This window comes from Scaptodrosophila lebanonensis, unplaced genomic scaffold, assembly GCF_003285725.1.
Source record: "Scaptodrosophila lebanonensis strain 11010-0011.00,11010-0021.00 unplaced genomic scaffold, SlebRS2 tig00000001-arrow-pilon, whole genome shotgun sequence".
NCBI classification, from domain to species: domain Eukaryota; kingdom Metazoa; phylum Arthropoda; class Insecta; order Diptera; family Drosophilidae; genus Scaptodrosophila; species Scaptodrosophila lebanonensis.
This window is the reverse complement of record NW_022060529.1, coordinates 19,973,645-20,000,000: the sequence shown is the minus strand read 5'-3', so window position 1 is coordinate 20,000,000 and position 26,356 is coordinate 19,973,645. Positions and strand designations below refer to the sequence as shown.

Genomic DNA, 26,356 nt, shown 5'->3' with positions numbered 1-26,356 from the left:
CATGGTTTCAGTCTGCACTTTTCTGTGAAATGCCCATATAGTATATGTACAAGTATATTCACTATCTGTAATGTATTTCAGTAATCTCGGAAATGTTTACAAAGAACGAGGACAGCTTCAAGAAGCACTGGATAACTATCGTAGAGCTGTACGACTAAAACCAGATTTTATAGATGGATATATCAATTTAGCTGCTGCATTGGTAGCTGCCCGGGACATGGAGTCCGCTGTGCAAGCATATATTACGGCTTTACAATATAATCCCGTATGTATTTAATTCACGTCTTATTAAATAAGTACATTTATTAATGTAAATTCTATTTTATCTAGGATTTGTATTGTGTGCGCAGTGACTTAGGAAACCTTCTTAAAGCACTTGGACGATTGGAAGAAGCAAAAGTATGTATTGTTTTAGTTTATATGTATAACTTTTCCCCATAAGCCGTAATTCATAATACAAAGTTTTAAAAACGCGTTTATCCAAAAACCTCTAGTGGCTAATACAGTAATTTTAATATATTTCTTATAGGCTTGCTATCTGAAGGCAATAGAAACATGTCCTGGTTTTGCTGTTGCATGGAGTAACTTGGGCTGTGTGTTTAATGCACAAGGAGAAATTTGGCTAGCTATACATCATTTTGAAAAAGCCGTTACTCTCGATCCGAATTTTTTGGACGCGTACATCAATCTAGGAAACGTACTAAAGGAAGCCAGAATATTTGACAGGTTAGTATACGTTTATTTTCCGCGTGACTCCAATTTTATTGTTTTACATAAAAATAAAAGTGGAAGCACTAAGATTGCAAAATCACCAATCATTCCTATGGAAACTACATTATATAGTGAGCCGATTTTTTTTTGCTACATTTATTATATCCAAAGCTAATGATATATTATTGAACAAGATATCCTAATAAAAGTGATATTTACACCGATCGGTCTTATATGAAAAAAAAAAACTAGCCAATTTGGTTTGCAATCTTAGCATATGAATAAGACAAGCAGATTTGTCATATTTGGTGTCACCCCCTCACCCCCTATTATTTTTTTAAAAGTTCTTGGTGTTCATAAGAACGGGCAGATGGATGCATTAACAGTCGGATGTCTAATATCTCGATTATATTCTTCTTCACTAAATTCTAATCATTAGTCATTAAACTTCATAGTACATGGTATACAAATGAAAGTGCGATATGGATTTAAAAACAAACCTAAAACATTAAAATGCCTAATACCAAAGTCTTTGGCAAGTTGTATGGCCGTCCAATATATAAAATTAATTGGTTAAAGGACTGTGAGTTCCCATGTAGAATTAGAATATATAATATAATAAATAAATAATATTTATATAAATATATGGCCAGGTTCAAACATGTGTGATAGGGCGTGAAATCTAGGTTTATAAGAAAAGGATCTGTATAATAATTAAATAGACACTAAGAAAGGCATACCAGAAAAGACTGCAAACAACAAAAAGGTATGGGAATGAATGAATGTACGCAAACTAAAAAACATCATTGAGTAGTAATGTCTCTAGACACTATACTAATTTAACGTAATTTTATTTTCGCCTTTTTATATTATTTACATATTATTTGTTCACGGTTTTTTTTTATTTTGGGTCCTTAGTTTCAGTTATAGGTCCCTCCTTCACAATAAAGGAATAGGCTATCAGGCCTTTTGGATTCCACTCATTCTCTGGAGAATAAAAAAATATGTTCTTTTTTTCTGTGAAAAAATTCTATATAGTACTTAGTGTTGGTATTTATAATACATAGAAGGAAGTATTTAACAGCCCAACGAAGCGAATCACTATATACCTGTACCTAATTTTATAGATATCCGTCTGACACTTTGCACCAAGGCCTTTTATTTTTATAAGTAGAGTCTACCGGATCGACCAATAGACATGTCAACAAATGCCATGTGATCGAAAGATATTTTAAAAACTTCCTGTGAAAAAATCGTCTTTTTGTGATCACAAAGCAATCGTGAAGAGGAGTAATAAATAAAGTGCTATATTTGGGAAATGGAAAAGAAAGTTAATATTATATGATATGCCATGGAAAACTTTCGGGTTTAAAATATATACCGGCAAATACTGAAAATTTGCAATGTCCAAATACAAATTCTGTTATATATACATATATACAAGCATTTCGTGGCTTAAAAAGTGTATTTGAAAATAATTTTATGCACACGTGTGTATGTATGTATATACGTATTTGCGTCACCATCCATTAACGTCGATATAAACACATACTATATGTGTTTGTATGAAGATTCGAAAACCACCAAACCGAAAAGCTTACGCGGGAAATTTTGTGAATACATATGGACATATGTGATTTACTTACGGAACGAGCAAGTACAGAAACGTGTGCTCTCATTTTTTTCCATTAAACTTACAATATCGTAAATATATATTGACAGATTGCTTTTATAATTTTTTGAAGTACTCTTGGCAATGGTATTCGGAGCTAATATGTATTCATGATATTTCACATATAAACAAGCATGTACGTGTGTATTTGAATATGTATTTCGCTTATAGTATTAGCCCTGAATATCAAAGTCAAGTATATTTAGACAAACATGGACTATCAATGTGTTGTTATTTATACAATTGTGCGTATACAATGTACAGAAAGACAACAACATGACACGCACAATATTTTGCATTATGAAACACGAAAACAATATTGGTGTCGTTACTTCAACCGGTTGCATATATTTTGGAAAAGGTAACGAATTCATAAAATCATATTTACCTGATATAAATATATATATATATAGTATGCATAGATGTGTCAAGACCAACAAAAGAAAGCTTTTGCATTTGTTAATAGGCAAAGCAAAAAAGTTTCAGGCAGTATTTATAAATTCTTTATATTGTGTTATCCAACTTTTTAAAGATACTTTCATACATTTAAGTTATAATCTAATAGTTTTATCGGTTGGATACTTTTTGCAGCTATTTTAGGAATATCACTTGGCATATACAAAGAAAGAGTGTTTTGCATTCAAATTTCTATTTATCTGTTATGTATGTACATGAATATATATGTATATTCTATATTAATCTAATCTTAGTAAATTAATATTGGTTGCTGCATAGATGATTGGCTTGTTAGCATATCCATGAATATCTGTAAAAATATAAAATCCGTTCATTTCTATTCCAGCAATTTGTTACAGCGATCGGAACCATTTTAGTAGTTAGATTTATATTATTATTAGGGCTTCATTTTTAAATTGTTTTAACAAATTATCACTCGGATTGATTGATTATAATTTATATAAATCATTTATATTTACTTCAGAGCTGTTGCAGCATATTTGCGTGCTTTAAATCTTTCACCTAACAATGCGGTGGTCCACGGTAATTTGGCGTGCGTGTACTATGAGCAAGGACTCATTGATTTGGCGATTGACACATATAGACGGGCAATAGAGTTGCAGCCGAACTTCCCAGACGCCTATTGTAATTTGGCTAATGCACTAAAAGAAAAAGGACAGGTAAGTCTAACTTATAATTTAAATAGTATCACAGATACTTCATTCTTCATTCATTCCATTAGTCAAGAGATTTCGTTTTTTTTAATGAATTTCAACTGATTTAAAATTTAATAATGAATGAAATAAATAAAGCTATAGCTTTTATAATGCAATGATATGCTTTAGATAATTGAAACACTTTTGTACCATTACATAACTTTTTCATAAATGTACTATTATCTTTGTATAAAATACCTAATGTGTGCTTCTTTGTTAGGTGAAAGAGGCGGAGGATTGCTACAATACTGCGTTAAGATTATGCTCAAATCATGCAGACTCCCTCAATAATTTGGCCAACATAAAAAGAGAACAAGGATACATTGAGGAAGCTACTCGTCTTTATTTAAAAGCATTGGAAGTGTTTCCAGATTTCGCTGCAGCGCACTCAAATCTGGCTTCTGTTTTGCAACAGCAAGGCAAACTAAAGGAAGCTCTAATGCATTATAGAGAGGCTATAAGAATTCAGCCTACATTTGCTGATGCCTATTCTAACATGGGAAATACTCTTAAGGAATTACAAGACGTGAGCGGAGCACTACAATGTTATACTCGAGCTATTCAGATAAATCCAGCTTTCGCTGATGCTCATAGCAATTTGGCGAGCATTCATAAGGATTCAGGAAATATTCCAGAAGCTATTCAATCGTACCGCACAGCTCTGAAACTAAAGCCAGATTTTCCCGATGCATACTGCAATTTGGCTCATTGTTTGCAAATTGTTTGCGACTGGACGGACTATGATGTACGAATGAAAAAGCTGGTTAGCATCGTTGCTGAACAGCTTGAAAAGAACCGTTTACCATCCGTACATCCGCACCATTCAATGCTATATCCACTGACACATGAATTCCGAAAGGCCATTGCAGCCAGGCATGCTAATTTGTGTCTGGAAAAAGTACACGTACTTCACAAACAACCATATAATTTTTCAAGAGAATTACCGAGTGATGGACGTCTTCGTATTGGATATTTAAGTTCTGATTTTGGAAATCATCCTACCTCACATTTAATGCAATCTGTCCCCGGATTACATGACCGATCAAAAGTTGAAATATTTTGCTATGCCCTCAGCCCAGACGATGGCACAACGTTTCGTTATAAAATCAGCCGTGAATCCGAACATTTCGTTGATCTTTCTCAAATTCCGTGCAACGGTAAAGCAGCCGATAAAATTTACAGCGACGGCATTCACATTTTAGTTAACATGAACGGTTATACTAAAGGTGCGCGTAATGAAATCTTTGCACTCCGGCCAGCTCCTATTCAAGTTATGTGGCTCGGCTATCCCGGCACTAGCGGTGCAAGTTTCATGGATTATATAATAACTGATGCTGTAACTAGTCCAATGGAGTTGGCTCAACAGTACAGTGAAAAACTATCGTACATGCCTTTCACATATTTTATTGGTGATCACAAACAAATGTTCCCACACCTAAAGGAGCGCATTATTGTTTGCGATAAACAGCAATCCTCAGTTGCAGACAACGTGGCTGTTATAAATGCAACCGATCTATCACCATTGGTCGAAAATACAGATGTAAAGGAGATTAGAGAGGTCGTCAACGCGCAAAAGCCCGTCGAAATAACACATAAAGTAGCTGAGTTACCAAGTACGACCCAAATTGTATCGATGATTGCGACTGGCCAAGTGCAGACCTCTCTAAATGGTGTGGTTGTACAAAATGGATTGGCCACCACTCAAACCAATAATAAAGCCGCCACTGGGGAAGAGGTTCCACAGAATATTGTCATAACAACACGTCGACAGTACATGCTGCCCGACGACGCTATTGTATACTGTAATTTTAATCAACTCTATAAAATTGACCCGCAAACTCTGCAATCTTGGGTAGAAATTTTGAAGAATGTACCCAAATCGGTTTTATGGCTATTGCGGTTTCCAGCTGTTGGCGAACAAAATATTAAAAAATCTGTCAGCGATTTAGGTAAGAACATTGTGATAAACTTATTTGGGGATGATTGTAATTCTGTTATTTCCATTCTTAGGAATAACACCTGAAAGAGTTATATTCTCGAATGTAGCAGCTAAAGAGGAGCATGTTCGCCGTGGACAACTAGCCGATATTTGTCTTGACACGCCATTGTGCAATGGCCACACCACATCTATGGATGTTCTATGGACGGGTACTCCGGTTGTCACACTCCCCGGAGAGACATTAGCATCTAGGTATTGCAAGCTACCATTTTTTAAAAGATATCAGATTTAAAAATTGTTATATTTTGTTTCCAATTACTTATACAATTCTTTAATTTCAGAGTTGCTGCATCACAATTGGCAACCTTGGGTTGCCCAGAGCTGATAGCGCGTACTAGGGAAGAATATCAGAATATCGCTATTCGATTGGGGACTGAAAGAGAATATCTAAAAACGCTAAGAGCAAAGGTGTGGAAGGCTCGAGTCGAGAGTCCATTATTTGACTGCTCACAATATGCCAAAGGATTGGAAAATTTATTTGGACGCATGTGGGAACGATTTTCACAGAACGAACTTCCGGATCACATCTCTGCTGTGGCTGAAAAATAGATTTTTTTGTTAATACTAAAAACTCACATATACATATTATGAACGCAAGACTTTGTGACATGGATCCAGTTTACAGACTGGGCCAAGATTAATATTCGAAAATGCTTTGGAAATACAACTTTTTGCGATATATATGTTACATGTATACATAAACTTTTCTGAATAAGAAAAACAATTAGCGTTTAAAGATTTACATGTTTTCGATTGATTGATTGATTGATTGACCTCTTATACACAATTTTCCCTTTAAGCTTAAGACGTTATATTGTATTAGACCGAAATATTGTCCCATTGGGATACGAGTAGAAAATGTGCGATAAATATAAATAGTGCTTACTACTTACAAACATCAATTATTTTATTAGTTATGTTTAGAAAACACGTATCCATTTCGGGATAAGTTCTTCAGCCTCATGATAATTAACGAAAATCGAGAAAAAAAAATAGCAGTTTATATTTATATAGAATACACAACTCTAGTTTAAACATGATGATGAGTAAAACACACATTTTCATAATACAATCTTCAACATATATCAAGCTCCCCCGATAAAATTAAACAAAACAATAAACAATAACAAAGCAATAAAACAACTATTACCCACTATCTCTAAGCTTTTGAAGCGTGAGAGATTTTATCTGCGTATTCCACCATCGAGCGGAATACATACAAGTGGCTTAATATTTCTATAGCAATGGTAAAATAAGCCCCTTTAGTTGCTGTCCTTTTTTTATACTCTGTAACTGAAGGATAAAGTGATATACTTAAAAGTGTATGTGTGTGTTACCGGCAGGTGAAGGCGTCACAGAACCCAAGTTATAGATATGTATACAAAATATATGATCAGTATGGCGAAACGAGTCGATACAGACATGTCTGTCTGTATAATACCGATAACTTTTAAGCCATAACAACTAAGGACACCAAACTTTGTATGTAGGCTTGGCTTGTCCATACGCAAACCATATTGGAGTAATGCCTTTTCATAACTTCTATAACCAACGAGTTTTTTGCTTCTTACTTTATCGTTACCAAATATAGTTATAGTATTTTTCGACGAAAATGGTGCACAACAGCATAAAGATTCATAGGAACGATCAGCAAAAAATAGCACATGTTTCTCACGCTGTCGTTGCCAAATATTTACAGACAATATATATATATATATACAAAAACGTATGTATTTTTTTACGATATCCTAACTATCCGTAGTATTTATGAGACCCATGTTTTCAAAAAAAGTTACCTATATCCTCTTTCTGATAAGTACCAGCAGACATTTTATTGTATTGTATTTTATTAATGATTTGTAGGTAGTATTCAAATTTTGTATTTAAATTTCTACTGTCATTGACATAATTAGGCTGTGGCATAGTGGGCACGTGCGATATCTTGTTATTTCCATTGTCGAGGCACAGTGATGGCAAGTACTGCAGATCCAAATATTGTTCATGGGTTGCGTAATGGGTTTGCCGGATGAGACACAGGCAGGAAAACGTACGCCGCACTCCGAGCAAGAAGGTAAGCTAGCAATGGATTTGGAAACTGAACTAAATAAAAAGGAATAAAAACGTTGAACATTTTTTACCTATCTGGGATTGAGGCAGCGCAGGCATAACAAGAAACTGTATCAAGTTTGTTGTCTACGGGTTCGTTTTTTGAAAATATGCTAACAGCCAATTCTTCATAGTCAAGCTGACTCTTTTCCGGCAAATTACGCAGCGACTCTAGCTTTATGAAGGCTTTGGAGCATGTTCCGAACGATCTGTCAGCGCAACTGGCCAATGCCAATAGACTAAAGATTTCCTCGACATTTAGCACATCCTCGTATTCCCTTAATCTCAGCGCCGTAATGACAGCGCTATGGACAATGCCGAATCGTAGTTGTCGTTGAGCAAGTAAGAAAAAATGAAAAGCTTCTGAGCAGTGCCAAGTACGCTCAATAAGCGATGCATCTTCCAGGCTTATTAAATTAAGAAGTCTGTTCCGGTCGACTGCATAATCGATTTCCGGGGTGGCAATCGACTTGAGATGTTCTTCAGCGAGTAGGGCAGCCAGAACGTATATCTTTTTGATACGTAAAAGTGGTGCACCCTTTTCGAGCTCACGATCCGCAAGTTTAGTTAGCAGGCGAACTGCATCCAGATACCGACCAGCCTTCTTCTGCAGCTCAATAGCTTCCGCAAGGCGATCTTCGTTTATGAGTTGTGTCGCGTGTTGGCTAAGCAAAGTATTTACTTCCGGCATTTGATACTTTTGTGCCAGCTCCACCGCCAGTCCCCACTGCCTTAGATTCACACACGCATTAACAGCCGCCTTTTGGTCACCGAACTTCAGAAATGCTTCTACCGCCTCCGAACACATGCCTTCAAAAAAGAAGAACTTATACTTAGTCTAAGAATATTTTAAAAATTCCAATAGCAGCCATACCCACAGAGGCCAACATGTCGGCTAATTTAAGCAGTAAGGGGCTCTTATCCGGCAGTTTTTCCACACATTTCTCCAACTCGTCAAACAGCTCCAGATGGTAGAGTGCATCCATGAGACCTTCACTATATTGTGACTTCTCATAATACGTTTTTGCGCTCTCCCACGAATTTAAATTGGCAAAGTGGTTTCCGATTTCTTGCCAAGCAGTTTCCATCTGGTGATCGGAAACGCCGGTACCACCCATTCGATATAACTGCACCACTCGAAACCAGTCGCAAAGTGTTATGCGCAGATCGATCGCCAGATCTCTGTTAAAATATCCAGTTGAAAATAGTTTGTGATAAATATGTTTTTCTAATCTTTTCATTCCTTTTTATTATGTATCTTCAAATACAAATGGTAAAACGAAACTAGACTCGAATTTGCTTGGAATTTATACTTTTTACATTCGAAGAAATAGAATTTGTTTCCCAGAGAAAGTAGTATGGGACAGCACAAAATATATTGAAAGAAGAAAAGCTGCAACATATTGTTTATTAGTTAAATTTTGTCGGGCTGAGTTCCTACACGGGAATGATAACAATATATTCACCAGCATTTATTCTTGCCGGTTGCTATTTCTAACTTGATTCATTTTCTGATATAGCTTTGGGTTGTAACACAAACTTATGGATTGTTTGAATTGTCTCAAAAATTAAATATCTTATGGTAACACATTTCAATGATGACTATCTTCGTTCAATTTGAGACACCATTCAAATCGAGAATGAAATAAGTTTGACATAAATAAGATTTACCTGCGATCAGCATCGAGATAAAGCTTTTCAGCTTCCTCAAACTCCCCGTAGAATGCAGCGATCTCCGCCCTCTGTAGAACATCCTTATTGATGTTGCGCAGGCGTTTTATCAGCTTAATACCTGGATAGTTGGCACAACGCACAAATGCGTTTTCGGCTGTATCAAGTTCCAGCTTTTTCAAGGCTGACTCGGCTAATAGCCGCCACAAACGCGGATGGGGGTTGTCCTCAATAAAAAGCTTGGCATCTTCAAGACCCACGTTTTCCAACAGATCCTCTGTGTCCCGTAGAGCCTTGACACGCAGTTGTATAATGTGAGTCAAGGGGGTTTGCAATTCTCCTATGCTGATAATATCGTCCAGCATTACGCTCGTGATTTCCAAATCTTCGAAGGTACAAATGTAGCCGGCACACGATATGGGCTCCTCGGGATCGTTTCCACGAAAAACGTACATACGTGTTTTCTCCATCAAAGCTAAAAGCAATGGGTTATCCTTGGCCCAGCAAACAGCCCAGACATCTTTGCGCTCTACGCGGCTAAAATTTAACTGAGTCTCACGATTGTCATCCAAATCCAGCAGTGTCATAACTCCCATATTGTCAATCATAGCGAGGCGTCTGTGATATTGTTATAAAATTATGAATGTTAATGGTAATGAACTACGTATTTGAATTGAAATCTACACCTACGTTGAATTGCAATTTATGGACATTTTGTAGATTTTGGAGTGGACTGTATGGCGATTTCTTAAAGCCACATTTGATATACTATACTCATTAATGATGCCCGATTCACGAGCAACTAGCAATATCTTCTCCGATAAGGCCAAGGCACAGATTGGGTCATCAACCTTGCTCTGGACATCGGCTTTGGAGCCGCCTGAGCTCGCGAGGAGCAAATCCTTTGACATCTCTACGCCAGTCGGTGTCTCGTCAATATGAAATCGCTTCTCCTTACGCGCCTTTATGCTATGTAAAGTAGAAGAACTCTAATACGAACATGAGTGGAGACTTAAAATATACTTATAGCGGTCCTACCTTTGGCGTGTGGTAATGCCAGATGAGTATCTCGTTGGACGATGCAATTGCCACATACCCAGAGTTGATTCCTATGAAGGACGGTCTTATGTCCGTATATTTTGCTATGGATAAAAAGAATTGAATGATTAAAAGTAATTTTCTTTTAGTTCGATCAGAAAATCAATTCCCAGCTGGGATTTTGTCTTTATATACAGGCATTGAATACTTGGGTTGTATGCGCATAGTAATTATACCATGTGGTTTTTCATTTCATAAAAAGAATTCTACCATATAAAATGTCATTTGATAAATTATTTAGCTTATGGCATGAATAAAACTAAGTTTTAAGAATATGCATTTGTTCGTTGCGTTAAAATATTTTCTCATTTTTCCTCAATTTCCAGCAACACTGAACACTTTTGTTTTTAGAAAGAAACTTTTTTTGCCTTAGTTGTACTTTAAGAACGATCTTCTAAATTATAGTGCGCCGTAGTTATTTTTAACTCAGAGTTATACTTACAGTCTACAGTGGTTCCTATCGAATTGCAAAGGAGCAATTGGTAAACACTTTCGTTGTCGGGGCGATCTAATACGCTTAAGGCGATATCCTTGGTATTGGCGCTCACACATTCTACACCTAATACGCAATGCTCATTACAGGCTGCCAAAGATAGGGTTGGTTCCACTTCTTTGAGAAAACTCTGATTTGAGACGGTGTTCCAGAAGGTAATGACATTCATTTGATTTTCACGCAGTCCATTGCCGCTGTTAAGAAACACGACGGTTTTTTCAAAGTAACACCAAATGTAATCGGCACGAATATTGGCAAAGTAAATGAATGAATCAACAGCCATGGCTATGCGCAAAGATTTTCCCTCCCAACTTAAGGATGTTATGTCGCTGCCCGGCACTTTCAAAGTCCGGTATAGGTGTCCCATCGGTGAATAAAAGCACACCTGATTGTTATCGCGCAACGAGGCGGTAACAGCTTCCAAAACAGCCCCACAAATGGCAAGAACCGTACCATCGTGGTTCCACTGGGCATCAACATTCCGCATTCCAGTATCAAAGATGATAGGTGCTGCAAAAATGAATTACTCAATTTATTAAGCAAATTTTTTCAGTTGAATAAATATTTACAATCGTCGTTTTCATCGCGCATTATTTGTACTTTGCCGTTTTCGTAGCATATGGCCAAAACTGGACGATTTCCATAGGCACGACCATTGAACCAACTTATTTTGGCGATACGCAACGAACGGGACGCGTTAAGGTTTACACACTGTATGTTGAGCTTCATCTGTAGGAAAAATGAGTTTTTAACTGTTAAAAAGTAACAAATTAGGGGAATGGCCAGAGAGGTTAATAATTTGCACACAAATTTTGGGGAATATATCCAAGAACATGTGTTATACTATTTATAATATTTCAATGAACCAATAAGAATTCCTTATACTATATAGGTAAAAAAATGTTTTTTTTTTTATATTTTCCTTTTAAAGTCCATTTGTAAATAACAAATCTACGTGCAAATTATTTAGATGACTGTATTTACATATTTTAGCATTACATTTTTAATTGTTATTATTTAGCATTTGGGATATGTCAATCGTTAATTTTAACTTAATTTTTCATACCGCAAAGTTTCCTTGATTATCGTACATATGGCACTCCCCATCTGCCAGAGCAAACAATAGAAGCCGATTGTCAGGACTCCATTGAACACCAGTAAGGTGAGTGTTTTTTAGTTCCTTGCCAAATATCCTATTACCGTCAACAGAGCCTACAATGATGGCTCCATCTTCATAAACAATGCATATTTTTGCACCGTCCGATGTCCAACACATTCCAGATACTGTTGATTTTTTTCGGTCGTTTGTCATTTCCTCGTACCATGACCCCTTATAGAGCATCCAAACCATTATCACTCCATCTATATCTGAAGAGGTCAACTTTTGTTGAACATGATTCCACGTTACTACTTTGACAGACTCTTTATGGCCGTCCAAAGTCTGATTCATCGACAAGTTGGAAATGGCGGCGAGTCCTCCTTTGCTTTGTCCATTTGCGGCTGAAAAAAAATTTGGAAGTTCCAGCGTTTTAACACATTATCCAATTACATAACCATTACATTTTAAAGGTAAAATTCGCCGTGGAAAAGCATTCATTTCATTTGATCAGTCCGAATGTCATGTATTAGTCGGAATGCATGAATCGAGTAGGGCAAAACCGTAAATTATAGGGTTTAATAAATGCAAAACCGTTAAATTAGAGCTCTGCACTGGCACTCTAAAGAATAAACTTATATATCCAAGTGCTTAATATATTAAATTGTTTGCTTCTCATAATACTCGGAAATATGTTGTAGAATGATATATGTTTGTTTGTATGTTTGTATGTTACATACATCAAGCAATGGATTAACAATGTTTGCTTTTTCACATCTTTTATGTTGTTTCACATTGATTTCTCCATATGTATATGAATATATACACAAATTAACTTCAGTTTAATACCTTGGTCGAGTTTCAAGACCTTAAGGAGGCCTTCAGTGCCAGCCACTGCAATATAGCCATCTTCTGAATTCCAAGCAATGCAGTTTAGCTTAACATTATTCGGAATCGCAATCTTGAGACATACATATGAAAAAAATAAAATCTAGTTACTTTGAGATTGTAAATACAATTAACTAAGATGTGTTACCTTTTTACTTAAATAGACAAACATTTTCGTTCATGCCGATTGCTGAAGATTATTTGTTATGCATTTTTTTAATAAATATATTTGTATATCGGTTGCTATGACAACACACAATATATAGTTTGTATTTACTATAACACTAGGTGTAAAGCCGGTGGACTGGTTTACATGAATGTCTGTGCGCTTGCGTGGTAAACATTACACCATCAAAACCGGTCGAGAAATAGTATTTACTTTTTATTTGTATGTATACATAAGTAGATGCATATGCGCATGTTATTTATTTTTATTTTTACTTTTTTCCACGTTATAACAAAGAGGTGCGATTATACGGATGCAAACCAAATTTATCTGCTCCGCGGCGAATCTTATTTATCAAATGTTCAATAACAGTGCCTTCACAAAAGAACTCGCACCTGTTTCAATGTGTACTAATTTTTCTCATCCTCCATTACTTTTCTGCTTGTGTGTGTGTGTTTGGTACAAACATATGCATGTATGTATGAAATGCATATAAATTTGTGTATACATACTTGTACTATATCAAAGCATATCATTGATCGCATTCCTTTTTTTTCATTTTCATTTGTAACTGAAGATTAATTTGACCCTGGTTTCGAGCCAGAAATTCGGCTTTTGTATTCATAAAACCGGTTGAAAAACTAAAACAAAAACCTCTATGTGAGATCTGCGGCCAGCACGAAATTTATAAATTATATTCATATGGGTTGTGTTATTTTTTTAATAATTTATTTATTTGCTGCAGGAAAACGGCCAAATAATACAATTGAATTCAATATTCACATTAATTTCTTTATTTAAAAATACATAACTGTTTTTTGTTTGGTCACACTATGCGAATTTACACCAAGTTGTTACCAATAGTTTTATGACGATCACAAGTCAAAACTTACTTAGTATTATTCATCTCGTTACATAGTGTTTTTACGCCGAGGAATATCAAACAACTGTTTACGAAGCTGCAAAAACAAATTGTTTTTTGCAGTTTGTTTGGTCACACTATGCGAATTTACACCAAGTTGTTACCAATAGTTTTATGACGACTACAAGTGACAACTTACTAAGTATTATTCATCTCGTTACATTGTGTTTTTTACGCCGTGGAACATCAAATGAAGCTGAAAAACCGGTGTAGGCAATCTGCCCTATCCATCCTAAATGGCCCCGGTCTTTTTTAAAAGGATCCTCTTGACCGCATGATAAGGTAATTGTCGCAATGCTTTTAAATAAAATAGGGTTTCTCAAGAGCCAAACAGTAAAGCTTTTTAAGGAATGCTTTATTTATTTAAAGAGATCGAAATGCTGTTGATTTTATAACGCATTTATAACTACTAAATACATACATATGTACATATGTATATATGTATGTATGAATGTATATGCTTATCTAAGGAAATAAATATTTTAATATTATTTCGTAACAGTTGCATTGCAATATTTATATTTACTAAATGGATTAATATTGTAACTTTATCAATAATAAAAGGGAATATTTAAACTATTTATATTATATTTTAACACAAACCGCCTTCATCTTCTTCTTCGACACTGTTGACGGCCTGAAATTTAAAAGTATAAAAAAATATATAAATTAATAAGCGATTGAGTGGAATATTAATTTAATAGCATGCATTTGCTTATTTTCCAGCGCATACTCTAGCTTATTGCTGTTAGTTACTATATACTATACTAATAATATAATAGATAAGAAACGTTTATTTACAGATGTACCCAATATACTTACATCAACCGTTTCATTGGCTCCTTGTGTGTTGGGTTTCTCTATTTGTATGCCTTGTGGCAATGGAATTTTTCTGGCTAAAATTGCATATTCAACATCCATATGTTTTATAAAAGGAGAACCTAACATTTTCTGAGCTACTTCTGAATCTTCTTCGTCAAAAGCCTGTAGAAGTGTTTGCAACGTTCCAACTTCTTCGCGCTCACAACAATTACCCCATTCTCGAAATGCCTTTTCTGCTTCGACAGAGTCCCCACGGGCCAACTGAACCAACACTAATGCCACAACCAAGCGGCCAATTTGTCCATACGATTCCGTTTTCATATTTAAGCCAATTTCTTTTTTTAGGGCTTGAGCAGCTTCATCGTACCTGGAAAAATAACGATTTTATTAAGTTTTTCAGTAAAAACATTTTAAAACAATTAATGGGTGGGATATATGCTTCGTTAAATTTTTATTCTCGTTTAGTGTAGTGTGTAGAAATGATATGTCTCTGTGTCGAAATCACAGTAAACTAATGAATTCGCATGTACGTACTTATTTAGTTTAACTAGAGTTCTTGAAATTTTTGATGCGATCTCAGACGCTTGTCGGGTAGAATCTTCAATCTGCAATTAAATGTGTGTACATACAACATCACTGCATTAGTAATTGTTGTAAATGTGCTTTTTTATGATATTTAAGAAAAATCTAAAAGTATTGTATAATTTGAAGAATTTATTAAGTGAAATAACTGCTGTTATTTGAAATTGTAATTGCGAAAAATGTGCATAATTCCCATAAAAGGTATTTTACAATTTAATACCTTGAAATAAAAAGTGGATTGCTGAATTACGAGTTCGAAATTTCGTTACAAAATTCACTAAATTAAACCAGTTTCGTTCAAGTATATGTATGCTTTCTTACCAATATGACTTCTAATGAATGCTGATAAAACCGTAGTGCCATTTCAGGATGTTTTTGCTCAGTTAATTTAGCTGCCTTATCTAATGCAGCAGCTGCAGCTTCTGGGGAGCCATACTGTTGATATAGTTTGCAGGCCCTGTTGGCATATTCTTCTATCTCAGACAGTCTATCCATATCTTTCATCAGTAAAATAATCTGCAAAGAAGTACATAAGTAAAGTACAAAAAAAGGGTACAGTAACTACGTAACTAAGTTGGGCAAACTACTGAGAGTTATTATACAAAAAAGAGTTAGTTAATGAAAATTATGTTATTAATTAAATTCACCTGTTCATATGACTTCGCGGCATGGAACCAGGACTTATTGTTTTTATAACATTCGATTGCCTTTAAAAAACAATCCTTGCTTTTTTCGTACGACTTCGCTATTCGATATGCAGTGCCTGTGGATTAAAATGAATAAGTATAAACATAATACAGAGTACACTAGTTATGTATACTCTTAAAGAACAATATATTTAGGTTTAATTAAAGAAAACCGTAATTGTAGGGTTTAATATACATAATTCCCAAAAGTTACAGGGATTCTACTTGATAGGTTAGTCGACAGGCATGGAGCAAAAAATTGTACATACACATATGTATGTAGATCATACCGAGAGTTAATAATTCAAGATTTGGTATGTTCGTATAAAAGTATATACATACATATGTACATATTGAAATTTGAATGACAACACATGCACACCCACAAATACTACATGCGTACAGGGTGCGCCATCTTTTATGTCGGTTTGCAACCATTGAATATCCTTGAAAATAAACAACCGATTTTCAAGTATGAGATATTTTTATTTAATTTGGTTCTGTACAATTTCTTGAACTGAGGTTTTCAACACTGGTCTACTCAAGTCAATCGGTTCACTAATGACAAAGTTATTCAATATCTACATACCGACATAAAAGATGGCGCACCCTGTATGTATACATATACATGATACGTGGATAATTATGGTGGCAGTAGTAAAACTCTATTTACATAGTAGTGATAATGCACACATGTACACACCTGCTTTGGAATACTCATCAGCGGCGCTGTCATAGTCAGGGGCCCATTTTAATAAAGATACCTTTAAGCTATAGATTTGTTTTTTTAATTGGAGGTTCTTTCAAATCTAAAACAGCTCTTTACATTTACCTTTTTTCGGCCATGCGGACTAGCTCCTCAGCTTCGGCAATTTTCTTAGAAGCCATGATAATGCCCTAATCCTAATACGGATATTATAAAACTTTATATTGTACTCGGAAAATCAATTGTTGTCATCAATCGAAAAACTAACAAAGGGGAATGAGACACAACATACAAAAATAATCTAAAATATCGGTATCGAAACTATCGATTATCGTTCACATCCATCACCAGCTAAATGCATCCCATCCACGATAATGCTCAATGTATTTGAATATTTTTAATACCCTGTTTTAGCAGCGCTGAAGCTTTATACTCTTTATTGTATCAGAACCAAACATTTTCCTTGATTGTGATCGGTCGCGAAGTACAGGGTGCGTCATCTTTTATGTCGGTATGTAGATATTGACACTAACCATACATGTTGTATGGTTAGTGATATTGAATAACTTTGTCATTAGTGAACCGATTGACTTGAGTAGAACAGTGCTGAAAACCTCAGTTCAAAAAATTGTACAGATCCAAATTAAAAAAAAATATCTCACTTGAAAATCGGTTGTTTATGTTCAAGGATATTCAATGTTTGCATAGCGAGATAATAGATGGCGCACCCCTGTATATGTATATCTTTTGTTTTCGTATTAATTTATCATTTATTAGAAACTATTTTTATTCAATTTCATCCATGGTCATTTGCGATCCACTAGTCATGCAAATCGACTACACAATTTGCTTCCCAAATCTTTACAAAGAAAAAAGTGTTTGATAAATGTAAAAACAATGAAAAATGTTTTCCCCATCTACATTTAAATTAATTATTCCGTTAATGCACTAAAATGTGAAATAATATAACGATTTAAAATAAATACACGATCACTTATTTATTCATATGATGATTACACCTAATAACAAAATAATTAATTGGTAAGATATTTCATTAAGGGTTTTCATTTGTTGTTTTTAAATTGAAATTAAGTTTACAGGTTTTGTACGCAGATCAAGGATTTTTACAATTTTCCATTTTATATTTTTTGGGTATAGCTAGTTAAAAAATTTTCGATATTTTTGTACAAGCATATAATACGATGCATGTAAAAAAATACATATATATTTATATATTAATACCCATGTTGAATTACTAATGTTTGAAGAACTTTTCTTATTTGCGTGCTTGTGTTCAGACAAGATTTTATACCGAGAGAAAACGCTACAGATAAAATTTCTATTGAATATTCCTGTAGAAGGACTGATATTTCGGGCAAATTATCAATAGCAGTTGCTGCCACAGAAGAGTTCTCATCTCGTAAGCATTGAATGTAAGCATTTAATGCGCACTGATTTATATCTGAATTGCCGGGGTTGTGTTTTAAGTGTCTTATTAAAATTATAAAAGCTATTGATCGTATTTGTGCACTGGGCGAAAATATTAGGTTCAGTAATCGTTCAAATAATTCATTTATAAACACAAAACGTTTTGAGGTCATGCATTCGATTTCTTGCAACGGCCCCAAAACTATTTCTTCGATATTTGACTGTTTAATTATTTTGATTAGTTCAAGAAAATGCGGCGATATATCCGCCAGATTTTCTCTGCTGTATGAACCCAGCGTTAACGCCGAAGAGGACGATCGCCCCGAATCCATCTGAGCAGTGCTTTGATTTCCCTCAATTGGTTCAACATCGCCAATAACAGTTTTGTTGCTAGGTTTTATATCCGGGTTCTCGTCCAGCTCATACTCGTACTTAACTTCTTCATCATCGAGCTCAGAAGACGTGTTAGACTTATGTTGAAGCAAAGCAACAGATTGAACAAGAACTTGTAATTTTGAAATGGATGTATATTTTGCTGCTAGTTCCATTAAAATACCTACGTATTGTTCGATAAAAAGTAACGCGCTTGTTGGATTAATGGATATATATGATTGTAGTACTTGCACAAATTTAATAAGCATCTGGCACGCCTCTTTAACAGAGCTATGATGCTTGAAAAACGTGAAATAGCATGCGAGTGTAGTTTGGATTTCGTTCTTATATACATCATCGAAAATAGTTGGTTGTAACAGTTCCAACGTCCTAAGTATTTGCACAAATCGATGGAAGTGATGTTCTTCTCTCAAAGCCTTCATACTATTTTGAGCTCTTCCTTGCATTACAGAAGACAATACACTTAGTTGACGGAGAAATAGTGTTGGATGGGAAGCAGCCAATTTACGAATTAATAGCTCTGTGTCTGTGGACAATGTTTCGAAATCTTTTTTTGCTATCAAACTACCCAAACAAGTTATCAAGTTATTTGAAATTTTATCAGCCTGGCAACCTTTAAGAGTTTGAAGCTTATATGTTTTTTCGCCAGCATTTGGTAAATTCAAGAATTTAATGCGAGGATACATGATATATAATTGTTGCAAAACTTGAAGCCTTAAGGATTCAGAAACTGAACTCTTTTGAACATATTCAACAAATTTAACAATTGCTCCTCTTTTCTTTTCAGTGAGTTTAAATAAAAGATTCATTCGTGAGCACAACTTGAAATCATAATTTGAGTTCTCAGCTTTCATTTCAGCAATGCCTTCGTTGAGAATAAATTCAGTGAATGTTTCCAATTCGGAAGAATTGAGCACAAAAAGGTCATTGGGCTGTACATTCTTCGACATGTATTTCTCGCGACCTTTCCAAAGTTTGGGATTGGTAGTCAGAGCCTCAAAATAATTAAGCACCGTGCTATAATCATAGTCGACGTGGTGTTCTTTAAACAAGGATTGAGCTATACGCTCAATTGTGTCCCAATTGGTTTGGTGATTTATAAGTGATAAAAGGTAAAAACGAAACTCACTACACGATTTTGAAAATAAAAAGCGTTCCCTCAAAAGCTGGGTGGCTACAATTTCCGGATCTACTTCCGCCAGCCAATCTATAAAAAGGCCATTATGGAAAAGAAGATGGTTTTTGTTTGTTGTTTCCGTTTTTATGCTAAGTTTTGGATAATTATGAAAACTATCAATAATGCCTTTGACAATTGTTTTCCTCTGTGCCGGAGAGAACTTGTTTTTATATTTGTTATTATACATTTCATTTGAGCTTTCTATCATGAAAAGTAAACTTTCGAGATACATCTGAGTTTTGTAAGCCAAATTAGTATCGTATAATTTGTTTGCGATGTGAATATTCGTTTGTAATGTACTTTTGATAGCATGATAGTCTTCACTTTCGAGTCTGCAACTAAAAAATGTTCTTAGAAATGTGCACGTCAGGCGACTTTTTTCAATAGATTGCCTAAATTCTACTTCGTTTCTATTATCGGATGAACGTAATGCAATGATGTCAGATATAGAAGTGAAAAGGTCAGACTCATCCTTTGGAGGACTTATAACAAGGTCTAGAAAATTGTGAATTATACCCCGATATTGATGGTTTTGAAGCCTAACATTTTGTGGATTCCTCACAATAGTGCTTATAATTTCATTCGCTGTATAATCTTCGCTCTCCCTATCAACTGGTTTCGACTCGTAACTATCAATATGAACGTTTTCTAAAATATGCACATGTATTTTTGGAAGATCGGGAACGGTTTGAGAATGTGAATGTAAGTCAAGTGCTTGGACTGTATAATGACCATTTTTAGCGCCACGGGCCTGTTGAATTTCAATTAATTGTGCCAAATATGCTTTGTTTAGAATGGCATTCTTCACTGAATCGAATTGTTCCAGCACTGCAGTGTCCAGCATGGCTAACAATTTTGACATTGAGTTGACGGGTGTTCCAAAATTTTGCACAAAAAGTACGATTTGATCTGGCGTAAGATCATGAAGTGCAGCTTCTATAAGCCGATCTACTGAGGAACGAATCATTTTAAGCTTTAGCCAATCGGGCAAAAGTTGCATTGGTTCTTGGGGCATGTTCGGCAAAAATGCCACTGGAGCTGGTCTTCCTGGAGGAAACCAGTAATCGAGGATCGGTATTGATTCAGGCATATTTCTACTTGAGTATGTGAGAAGGATAATAAATGCATGTATTATATTGATATGCAGAGGTAGTTGGACACCATCATCAAACTGAACCATTAACAAGTCCGGGTATTCTGTCCATTCGTAGGGCTCATGGTATTCTCTTAGCTTGATAATATAATTATTAAACATAACAAAGAGACATTTCAGAGTTTGTATGCGGTTCTCATCTGGGTTCATATCGTAATCTTCTTGAGAAATTATAATATGTTGAAACATGGTGCTACGCTCCACGATTAATTGAGCCATGTCTATTACATGATCTAACATTTCGTTAACGGGGTCGTTAAGAGTATGTGCCGTTATAAATTGAATATAAGCCATGATAAGTTCTGGACTATTCTCTACTTGGCAGGCAGCTCTAAGTTGTGGAATAATAAAAACTTTCACTTCAGCAAAATGTGGAATATGTTGAATGGATTTTAGCAACCATTCGTTTTCGAATTCACCAGAGCTTTTGAAGATTATTTTTAAGCCAGCTAATGCAGCTACTCTTGACAATTTTACAGTAGACGACAGGCGACGGAATATATAGTCTAAAACTTCACAAACTGTGTGATGATTAAGATTTGAATCCATTATTAGATTTCGAAGAAAATCGACTAATTCGGCATCTCGGCTATTTTCTTCATTAATGCTTTGAGCATTAAACAATAAAAACTCACACAGACATTGAACAGGGAGATGACTAAAATCACCTTCGCTGTTTTGAACTAAGTCCGACAGCCATGGCATAGATTGTGTAGTTCCTTGCCTTTGTATTATATCTAGCAAAAGATCCGGTTTCCGACAGCGACAAAACAAATGACCAAGCTTATATGTTTGATTCAGAAACTTAAGTTGATCCAAAACCAAGCTCGGTACTTTGCGAGGTGTTCCCATCGGGTCCATAAGCATTAACTGAGTAATTAAGATGGCATTTTCCTCCGTAATAATAGCGTGAGGGGAAGTTTGAGCGGCCAAATACGTTTCGAATTGAAGAATGTGATCTCTTTCGACTGTCGTAATCTGAAAAGTTAAAATATTTTATATTTCAATATTGTTGAATATTAAAAAAAAAAATTCAAAGTTTACCTGCAACTCTTCTTTAGTAGACGCCGAACTGTTATACTGACTGGTAATACAAATTTCTATTAGCATTTTCATCGTCGGGTAGTGGTCCCAGCAAAATGCTCCAAACGTAGAGGGGTTGTGGGCAGATATCATTAATAAAATAAGCCAAGCTTTCCAATAAAATGCAATGATAGCCAACTTTGGTGGTTCGTAATCGGCCGGCAACCGTATGTTTTCTGGATGATGGTACTCTGACATACTGAATAAAAAGTCAATAATATCAAATTTATTTGCTTGTACTGCTGGAAAATTTGATGCCTTCATTCCAGAAACACGCTTAATTACAAGTAACAAAACATCAAACGTGTTTGCAATCGAAAACGGAATGTCTTTTGTTATGCCAATTAAAATTATTCGTAGCAGGGTCTCTTCATGAATAGGTGTTTCTGATATTATTCGTAGTATAGCTCCTCTTTCTGGCTCCGATGGCCATTGGTCACATCGCGAATATTGGTCAGGATTGTCCAATAAAAGTACCTTATGTAATGCTTGATTGTACTCAGTACCTTGTATTTTAAAAAGTGTTGGAACCGTCTCGTACATCCACGAGACGGTATCCAACTGTATTTGTGACATTTGATTATACAGCTTTATTAGAGCTTGGTTGTTTTTAACGTCACGATTGGTTTTTAGCGACAAGCTGGCTTCACGTGCCTGTGGGGTCGCAGATAAAAACATGCACAGGCAAACTATATCAACCATGGAGTGAAATATTCGCTCTCTGAATTCAAATTGTTCGATTTGAGGAGTTAGTTCTTCCCTCTCACTTAAAAAGCTTTTGCAAAACTTCACAAGGTTTACATCAAAACGGAGCATTCTAACAAGTTCCCGAAGGAAGACGCGTAAAGTCCGTAAACAATCATCCCGCTGAAGTAAAAACTCTTGATAAATTTCAGCTAGATTAACAGCCGATTGATCTGGTGACGTTTGAAACATAGTAGCTGTAAATAAAAAGTTATACATGTATTAATATAAATAGGGTTCTTTATTGACTGTGTGATAGCTGTACGAATTATTATTTCGGAAAAAAAATATGTCTTCATGGATGTTTAAGCATCTACTTACCAAGCATTCCCATATTATTTGGATTCCTGGTATTCGAAAGTTCATTTTGTACTACCAGTTTCATAATTGTACTCAGTATATCTGGCTGCAAATATATCATTTCCTTGAGACACGACATATAGTGATTTATGAGGGGTTTTGTTTTCAATCGCATCTTTACAAGTACCAAAAGTACTTCGTTGTCTTGAGAACTTCTCTCTTTAATATTGAAGCATATATATGAAAGCAATTGCTGAGCAAATTTAACAAGTTTTCCATTATGTATCCACAGCTCCAATCGGGAAATGCTGAGACATCGTACTTCTCCGATGCCAGAAGTGGTGCACAGAAATTTAAGGAAATTTCTAGTGTAGTTATCCTGTTGCTGGCGCTTATTTAACTGATCCTTAATGGCATCACAAACCAGTTTTTGAACGGTACTATCCGTAAATCTTCGTTTCACAGCACATAGAGCATCTGTCATCTGTTCCAAGTCAGCGTTAAGAGTGGGACTAGCATCCATACTCTGTGTCGAATTATCTCCAGAATCATCATCGACAATGACACTATCCCGGTGAGCCTGTCCCGACGTCATTGAAGTCGCATCCCAACGTAATAAACTTAGTGGTGGAGCTCGGGTCTTAAATGCTGCGCAAATGTTTTTGACAAAGGGAGTACAGTATTCGTTGTCTGCCCAAAAACGCTCATTGATTGCGTCCTCAATGTAAGTACGTAGAAACAGGTCCGGCCACTGCGAAATGTCTACAAATCCTCTTGCCAATAAATTTGTAAATAGTATATGTAGATTCATGTTATAGCGCATTTTGACATTAGCTTCGCGCCGCAAAAAAGACACAAGTGCACATACAATGATGTCATTGTAAAAAAAATGTGGTTGCAATTTTGCGATGTACATTAATGCAAGTACTGCAACGTTGTCCACTTTGGCCCGAGAAGAACTGCAGGTAACGTTTTTAATAACTCCGCAAAGTAGTTTTACGACTGACTCATTGTCATTTTGCTCAATAGCTTCGTAGATCTTCTCAATAACATTTACTAATTCACAATTTTCGGCCATTGGCTCCCATAACTCATATTGCCCTGTGCCAGATTCACAACCAGTATCCTTTAAGCTAACACGAAACCTTTTGCTCGGATTGGGAATGCTAGCTGATGCCTCCCTCTTTCTTTCTGACGATGAAGATGCTGGCAACTTTGCAGGCATTATTTTTGACTTGGTATCATCACGTCCGGTTTTGGTCCCCAGTGCATAGAGTTCTCCGCCGAGATGCACTTTTTTGGAAGCTCTATTAGAGCCGGTGCCCTTGTTACGGTCCATGCTAGATCGGAGTTTTAAAACTACTAGCTAATCGAACATTAGTGCTATCAGAACTGAATTATAGTACTATTCAGTTGTTTACAAAACGGCACAATTATTTTGTAATAATGAAGGCGAAATTCGGCCCAATTGCTAAAAATTCCCGATATGTCAGCAACACATAGTATTCTGATAACAATCGATATTTAGTGGAACCTTTTCGATATCACAAGCGCATTAAAGTCTTACTACAATATCGGTGCTCTAAAACAAAAACATTACTTTGTTGAACTCGCTGTAAACGTGCGGGGAGAATAATTAGATAAAACGTTACTTTTATATAAAAACCTGTATAATACATTTTTGGTATTTATATGTAGTGTGCTTGCCGTCAAACTTGTATTAAGGTTATAAACCAAAATGTTTTTGTCAATTGCACCGCCTTTAATGAATTTTGAGGATGAGCTTTTGTGGTTTGATGTATCTTTATCGAACAGTGCAAAGATCCTTTTTGACGACAAGTCAAATTATGTTACTCCTAATACAAAACACTTAATTGAACAAGCCTTTATTCAGCCACTTAGCCCTCAAGATCAACAGATTCTACGTGAGTATTTGCCTAGGGAGAATCAAAATATTGCACATCAATACGGATTGACACCAACAAAAGTAAGTCTATAGGACAATCAAAACCAAATTAATTAGCGCCTTAACCAAATTTTTCTCTGTTCAGTTGCCTCAATTAGTGGAGAACAATCCTCTTATTTCGATTGAAATTCTACTCAAGCTGATGCAAACTACAGACATAACGGAGTATTTTCACATATTGGTAAACATGGACATAACATTACATTCGATGGAAGTAGTAAACCGGTATGTACATGTATGTATGTATAAAGGTTCATAAACATACCTACATTCGTATGTGCCCTAGTCAAAATAATTTACTTTTGGGTGTATTTTTAATTTTTAAGTAACCTAACACGAATTGGTTATTTATTCCATAAGTTCATATACATATGTATGTATGTAATACATATGTATGTATGTAATACATATGTATGTATGCTGAATGTACAGATCAGAGGGTTCATTCTAGTATATATTATTCATTCTTATTTGAACTTTTTTTAAAGGGGAGATATAAATATTAGTCGGAAATGGCTGTACATTTAATTTTATGATTTCATTATTCTGCCATACAATATTGTATGTATGATTTTAAAATATCCTTTATTTACAGATTAACGACATCAGGTCCACTACCGACTGAATTTCTACATTTATATATTAGTAAATGTATTACTACCTGCGAAACTGTTAAAGATAAATATATGCAATCGCGATTAGTGCGCTTAGTATGTGTGTTTCTACAGTCCCTAATAAGAAACAAAATCGTTAATGTTAAGGTAAGTGCTTTTGTCATCATTTTTGTAAAAGTACATATTTTTTGGTTGTACCATTAATTTATTTTCTATACTTTTAAGAATATAATATAATTTAAAAGTTATTTATTTTCTTACAACCAAAATTTTCGTAACGCAATTGTATCTTTTATAATTTCAGGATTTGTTTATCGAAATCGAGGCATTTTGTGTGGGATTTAGTAAAATTAAGGAGGCCGCTGCTTTGTACCGGCTTATAAAACATTTGGAGACAGGCGAGACCGCACAGAACCCAAATCATTTAATAAATAAGTTCGACAAAAACTAGAGTAATTTCTTATTTATAAGAAATAAACGTAGCTTTGTGGCAATTATTTTTAATACGATTGTCGTTTTTACTTTGTCACATGAAAGATATCTTTTACTAGGAATAAACTGTCCAAATAAGTAAATGACCCAATCATTGATTTTACAATAAACAATTCTACTGAGCAACTTAAATCAAGCACGGATGATTAAAACAAATGCCTTGTTTTCAAATATTATTTTAATGCTCGATTAAAAAATATAAATGAATGCAGATTC

The 26,356-nt window shown here is 35.2% G+C and overlaps 5 protein-coding genes across 6 annotated transcripts in view; 2 read left to right on the top strand and 3 right to left on the bottom strand.

Annotated features, from left to right (window-relative positions):
- Window positions 1-6,456, top strand: part of LOC115634579 (UDP-N-acetylglucosamine--peptide N-acetylglucosaminyltransferase 110 kDa subunit) — an 8,353-nt gene extending 1,897 nt beyond the window's left edge. For both annotated transcript variants that reach the window (XM_030532411.1, XM_030532412.1), the window contains exons 4-10: window positions 82-265; window positions 331-399; window positions 530-726; window positions 3,324-3,519; window positions 3,776-5,504; window positions 5,566-5,746; window positions 5,836-6,456. In XM_030532411.1, the coding sequence (XP_030388271.1) occupies window positions 82-265; window positions 331-399; window positions 530-726; window positions 3,324-3,519; window positions 3,776-5,504; window positions 5,566-5,746; window positions 5,836-6,103 (2,824 nt within the window). In that variant the 3' untranslated portion in view covers window positions 6,104-6,456. The remainder of the gene's footprint in view (window positions 1-81; window positions 266-330; window positions 400-529; window positions 727-3,323; window positions 3,520-3,775; window positions 5,505-5,565; window positions 5,747-5,835) is intronic.
- A 981-nt stretch (window positions 6,457-7,437) lies between these two features.
- On the bottom strand, window positions 7,438-13,130 carry LOC115633976 (WD repeat-containing protein 35). The gene is made up of 11 exons (XM_030531497.1): window positions 13,055-13,130; window positions 12,868-12,979; window positions 11,989-12,422; window positions 11,492-11,651; window positions 10,872-11,432; window positions 10,370-10,473; window positions 10,022-10,320; window positions 9,332-9,949; window positions 8,535-8,842; window positions 7,693-8,470; window positions 7,438-7,630 (listed from the first exon to the last, which is right to left on the bottom strand). Exons 1-11 carry the CDS (start codon window positions 13,076-13,078, stop codon window positions 7,438-7,440), a joined length of 3,591 nt encoding a protein of 1,196 aa, XP_030387357.1. The 5' UTR covers window positions 13,079-13,130.
- A 1,355-nt stretch (window positions 13,131-14,485) lies between these two features.
- On the bottom strand, window positions 14,486-17,045 carry LOC115633783 (gamma-soluble NSF attachment protein). Its single transcript, XM_030531260.1, has 7 exons — window positions 16,917-17,045; window positions 16,788-16,855; window positions 16,046-16,161; window positions 15,720-15,914; window positions 15,351-15,421; window positions 14,817-15,183; window positions 14,486-14,631 (listed from the first exon to the last, which is right to left on the bottom strand). The coding sequence occupies exons 1-7, from the start codon at window positions 16,970-16,972 to the stop codon at window positions 14,587-14,589; spliced, it is 918 nt and encodes a 305-aa protein (XP_030387120.1). The 5' UTR covers window positions 16,973-17,045; the 3' UTR covers window positions 14,486-14,586.
- Window positions 17,046-18,025: 980 nt separating this feature from the next.
- Window positions 18,026-24,496, bottom strand: LOC115631042 (integrator complex subunit 1). The gene is made up of 3 exons (XM_030527675.1): window positions 23,090-24,496; window positions 21,986-22,965; window positions 18,026-21,919 (listed from the first exon to the last, which is right to left on the bottom strand). Exons 1-3 carry the CDS (start codon window positions 24,405-24,407, stop codon window positions 18,026-18,028), a joined length of 6,192 nt encoding a protein of 2,063 aa, XP_030383535.1. The 5' UTR covers window positions 24,408-24,496.
- A 184-nt stretch (window positions 24,497-24,680) lies between these two features.
- Window positions 24,681-26,154, top strand: LOC115634041 (CCR4-NOT transcription complex subunit 11). Its single transcript, XM_030531585.1, has 4 exons — window positions 24,681-25,055; window positions 25,120-25,259; window positions 25,630-25,795; window positions 25,953-26,154. The coding sequence occupies exons 1-4, from the start codon at window positions 24,807-24,809 to the stop codon at window positions 26,097-26,099; spliced, it is 702 nt and encodes a 233-aa protein (XP_030387445.1). The 5' UTR covers window positions 24,681-24,806; the 3' UTR covers window positions 26,100-26,154.
- The last annotated feature ends 202 nt before the right edge of the window (window positions 26,155-26,356 follow it).

Excerpts from the sequence above, each read along its gene's own strand:
- LOC115633976 (XM_030531497.1), bottom strand. The coding sequence starts at position 13,078 with ATGTTTGTCTATTTAAGTAAAAAG. Across the intron at positions 12,980-13,054 it reads TTGTCTATTTAAGTAAAAAG|ATTGCGATTCCGAATAATGT; the intron begins GTAACACATCTT and ends GTATGTCTCAAG. Across the intron at positions 10,474-10,871 it reads GATAGGAACCACTGTAGACT|CAAAATATACGGACATAAGA; the intron begins GTAAGTATAACT and ends TTTTATCCATAG.
- LOC115633783 (XM_030531260.1), bottom strand. The coding sequence starts at position 16,972 with ATGGCTTCTAAGAAAATTGCCGAAGCTGAGGAGCTAGTCCGCATGGCC. Across the intron at positions 16,856-16,916 it reads GTCCGCATGGCCGAAAAAAG|CTTAAAGGTATCTTTATTAA; the intron begins GTAAATGTAAAG and ends ACAAATCTATAG. Across the intron at positions 14,632-14,816 it reads GAGCCAATGAAACGGTTGAT|GCCGTCAACAGTGTCGAAGA; the intron begins GTAAGTATATTG and ends TTTAAATTTCAG.
- LOC115631042 (XM_030527675.1), bottom strand. The coding sequence starts at position 24,407 with ATGGACCGTAACAAGGGCACCGGCTCTAATAGAGCTTCCAAAAAAGTG. Across the intron at positions 22,966-23,089 it reads AAATAATATGGGAATGCTTG|CTACTATGTTTCAAACGTCA; the intron begins GTAAGTAGATGC and ends TTTTATTTACAG. Across the intron at positions 21,920-21,985 it reads CTACTAAAGAAGAGTTGCAG|ATTACGACAGTCGAAAGAGA; the intron begins GTAAACTTTGAA and ends TTAACTTTTCAG.
- LOC115634041 (XM_030531585.1), top strand. The coding sequence starts at position 24,807 with ATGTTTTTGTCAATTGCACCGCCTTTAATGAATTTTGAGGATGAGCTT. Across the intron at positions 25,260-25,629 it reads TCGATGGAAGTAGTAAACCG|ATTAACGACATCAGGTCCAC; the intron begins GTATGTACATGT and ends CTTTATTTACAG. Across the intron at positions 25,796-25,952 it reads ACAAAATCGTTAATGTTAAG|GATTTGTTTATCGAAATCGA; the intron begins GTAAGTGCTTTT and ends TTATAATTTCAG.